The sequence below is a fragment of the Martes martes genome (assembly GCF_963455335.1).
Source record: "Martes martes genome assembly, chromosome: 1".
Classification (NCBI taxonomy): domain Eukaryota; kingdom Metazoa; phylum Chordata; class Mammalia; order Carnivora; family Mustelidae; genus Martes; species Martes martes.
Genome location: NC_137888.1, coordinates 215,972,661 through 215,976,244, shown reverse-complemented (window position 1 = coordinate 215,976,244; position 3,584 = coordinate 215,972,661). Strand labels below are relative to the sequence as shown.

Genomic DNA, 3,584 nt, shown 5'->3' with positions numbered 1-3,584 from the left:
CCAGAAGCCATCCTCCCCGGCCAGGGGCCAGGGCGGCTGCCCCTCCTGTGTGGCGCGGGCAGAGGAGGCAAGTGGCCGCTGTTCCGGGTGGCAGGGGAAGCGGGGAGATGGCTTCTGCTAGTGGGCAGCCCACCCTGCTGGGCTGGTGGGCCCCAGACTGGGGGAGAGTCTGGGGGCAGGGGGCCAGACTAGCCGGTTTCGTGCTGGGCCCCCAGTGGGAGCACTGCTTGTTCTGCAAGACCTCAGTGCAGCCCTGACACTCCCCCAAGACAGCCAGTGGAGCGGGAGCTGAGTGTGAGCTGAGTGTGTCTCAGCTGTGATCTGCGCACATCTCAGGTGTGAGCGGCTTGTCCTGGGCGTGAGTTGTGCTCTCAGGAGAGCCCTGGGTCCCCATGGCGAGCTCTGCAGCCTGGGGTGCGCGTTCGGCATCAGCTGGGTCTAAGCTGGGTGTGTCTTGAGTGTGAACTGGATGTCGCGTGTGAGCTGAGCGTGGCCTGGCTGTGAGCTGTGTCCCGGGTGTGAGCCGAGTGCATTCCCAGCGTAAGCTGGGGTTGTCCCAAGTGTGAGCTGGGTGTCTCAGGTGTGGTACGCGTGTGTCCCGGGTGTGAGCTGGGTGTGTCCTGAGTGTGAGCAGGGTATGTCCCAGGTGTGAGTTGTGCTCTCACGAGAGCCCTGTGTGCTCCAGGTGAGCTCGGCAGCCTGGGGGCGCCTGTTTAGGGTCAGCTGGGTTCTGTTTTGGAGCTGTGTGTCCAAGAGTGTGTCCTGGGTGTGAACACCTGTGTGCTCGGTGTGCGGAGTGGAGCGTGCAGGCATGCCTCCCCGGGGGGCTGGGCAGCCCCCCACGTCCTGGATGTAGGCCATCATCCCTCGGGGTGTGAGCCGCGTCGGGGGCCCCCAGCCAGGGGTAGGGGGGTGTGAACCATCTGCAGAGAGGGCTGTGGGGGTCTCCGAGCTCCCACCCGGCTCAGGAGGGACAGGAAGACAGGGTGAAACCTTTAGAAAATGCTCGAGAAACTATGCAAAAGATGAGTCCTGATGAAAAACCAGTCCTGTGGTCGGGTCCCTACAAAAAGGGGGGGGGGTCGCGCCGGGCGCCGTGGGCAGGGCGGCCTCCGGGAAATGCATAGGTGTTGGTGGGACGGGCCGGCGCGCGCGGGGCCGTCAGATCATCTTCATGGTGAACTTGCGGGCGCCGCCCTGGCCCGCCGCGGCCGCCGGCCCGTCCACCTTGCGGAAGGAGTACTCCACCGAGAAGTGGTTCTTGTGCTGCCCGCGGCCGCGGCTCCACACGAAGAGCAGCAGGAAGCAGAAGAGCACGACGCCCAGGAAGGTGATGCAGCCCATGGCGGTGGACACGAGGATGGTGGTGAGGTCCAGCGGGAAGCGCGCGGCCGCCTGCGTCTCGTTGCGGCCCTCGCCCGGGGTCCGGTTGGCGGCCGGCTCGGGCTGCACGCTCAGCGTGGCGAAGTAGGTGTCGTTGCCGCCCGCGTTGCTGGCCACGCACGTGTAGGTGCCGCTGTCCTGCGGGCGCGCGCCCCGGATCTCCAGCGTGCCCCCGGGCAGCAGGCGCGCGCGGCCCGCGCTGTCGGCCGTCACGGCGCGGTGGCGCGGCGTCACCCAGGCCACGGTGGGCGCCGGCTCGCCCTCGGCGCGGCACTGGAAGCGCACGTCGTCGCCCGCCGCCGCCGTGACGCGCTGCAGCCGCCGCTCGCGGATCTTGGGCTTGCGGCACACGAAGTACTCGAAGAGCGCCGAGTCGGGCAGGCTGCGCAGCGCGTCGCCGCGGATCTCGGCCGGGGTGGCGCAGGCCGGCAGCCGCCCGTCGAAGTTGAGGGTCTTCCGGCGTTGCACGATCCAGAGCAGGCGACAGTCGCAGGCCAGCGGGTTCCCGTCCACGCGCAGCGTCTCCAGCGTGTTGACCGAGTGGAAGGTGCTCTCCTCCAGCGTGGACAGCAGGTTGTTGGAGAGGTTGAGCAGGCGGATCTGCCGCAGCCCCAGGAAGGCCTGCGGCTCCACGACGGCCAGCAGGGCGCCGGCCAGGTGCAGCTCGCGCAGGCGGACCAGGTCGCGGAAGGAGCCGCGCGGCACCGTGCTGATGGGGTTGTGCGACAGGTTGAGGCAGGTGAGGTGGGCCTGGTGGCGGAGCGCGGCGGCCGGCACGGCGGTGATGTTGGTGTGCGTGACGGACAGCGAGGTCAGGTTGAGCCCCCGCAGGCTGCCGGCGCCCACCTCCTCCAGCAGCGGCCAGTTGTCGATCTCCAGGTGCAGCAGGCCCGGGAGCCTCCGGAAGTTCTGGTCCTCCAGGGCGGCGATGGCCAGGTGCCGCAGCCGCAGGGCGCCCAGCCCCCGCAGGTGGCCCAGCGACTCGGCCGACAGCGCCGTGAGGTTGCAGCGCTCCAGGGTCAGCTCCTCGAGCGCCAGCAGCCCCGCGAAGGCGCGGCGCGAGATGAACACCAGGTGGTTGTCGCCCACCTCCAGCCGGCGGAGGCTGCGCAGGTCCTGGAAGGTGTAGTCCAGGAGGATGACCAGCTTGTTCTCGCTCAGGTCCAGCAGCGTGAGGTTGTCCAGGCGCGTGAAGACCCCGGGCGGGAGGAGCTTGAGCAGGTTCCCGCGCAGGCGCAGGACGCGCAGGCGCGGCAGGTCGGCGAAGGCGCCCGGCTCCACGTGCGCGATCACGTTCTCGCTCAGGTCCAGCTCCTCCAGCAGCGGCAGCGCGGCCAGGTCGCCCGGGTTCAGGCAGCGCAGGCGGTTGCGGCTGAGCTCCAGCAGGCGCGTCTCGGCCGGGATGCCGTCGGGCACGGCGGTGAGCCGGCGCCGCGCACAGGCCACCGCGCGCGTCTGCGCCGTGCACTCGCAGCGGGCCGGGCAGCCGGCGGCCGGCGGGGGCGCCGCGGGCAGGAGCAGCAGCTGCAGGCCCAGGACGCGCAGCCAGCAGGCCATGGTGCGGAGCGTGGGCCTAGGGCCGCGCCAGCATCCTCGTGGGCACCTGAGGGCGGGGCAGGCGTCAGCACGCGGGGCCACCGCCCCGACCCCGCCGCGCGCGAGACGCGTCCCTCCGCGGAGGCCCCGCTCGGCGCAGGCCTGGACGCGCGGCGCCGCGAAAGCCCGTCCACCCGCGCCCGCGGCGGCGGCGCTCCCGCTGGCCAGAAAACGGAAACTGCCCAAACGCGCGTCGGTGGATGGGCGGACACACGCAGCGAGTCCCCCACGCGCGGGGGCGTCCCTCGGCCACGAGCCGGAGCGAGGCGCCCCCACGCGCGGCCCGGGGACGGACCCCGAGCCCACGGGGCTCAGGGAGGGAACGAGACAGGAGGCCCCAGGCATGTGTGAGTCCACCCGTGTGACACGCCCAGACCAGGCTCCTCCCCGGGCAGGAAGGGAGCTCCTGGGGGCCGGGGGCTGGGGGAGGGGATGGCTGAGGGGGGCGGGGCTGCTTGGAATGTTCCGGAACTAGCTAGTGCTGATGGTTACACAACTTTGTGAATACGCTGAAAGTCACCAAAATGTACCCTTTAAAAGGGCAAATTTTGGGGCGCCTGGGTGGCTCAGTGGGTTAAAGCCTCTGCTTTCGGCTCAGGTCATGA

The 3,584-nt window shown here is 70.2% G+C and overlaps 1 protein-coding gene across 1 annotated transcript; it reads right to left on the bottom strand.

The window, feature by feature from the left end:
- Positions 1 to 1,161: 1,161 nt before the first annotated feature.
- LINGO3 (leucine rich repeat and Ig domain containing 3) lies at positions 1,162 to 2,972 on the bottom strand (the record flags this gene model as incomplete). The annotated part of the gene is made up of 1 exon (XM_080825994.1): positions 1,162 to 2,972. Exon 1 carries the CDS (start codon positions 2,938 to 2,940, stop codon positions 1,162 to 1,164), a length of 1,779 nt encoding a protein of 592 aa, XP_080682120.1. The 5' UTR covers positions 2,941 to 2,972.
- Positions 2,973 to 3,584: the final 612 nt, after the last annotated feature.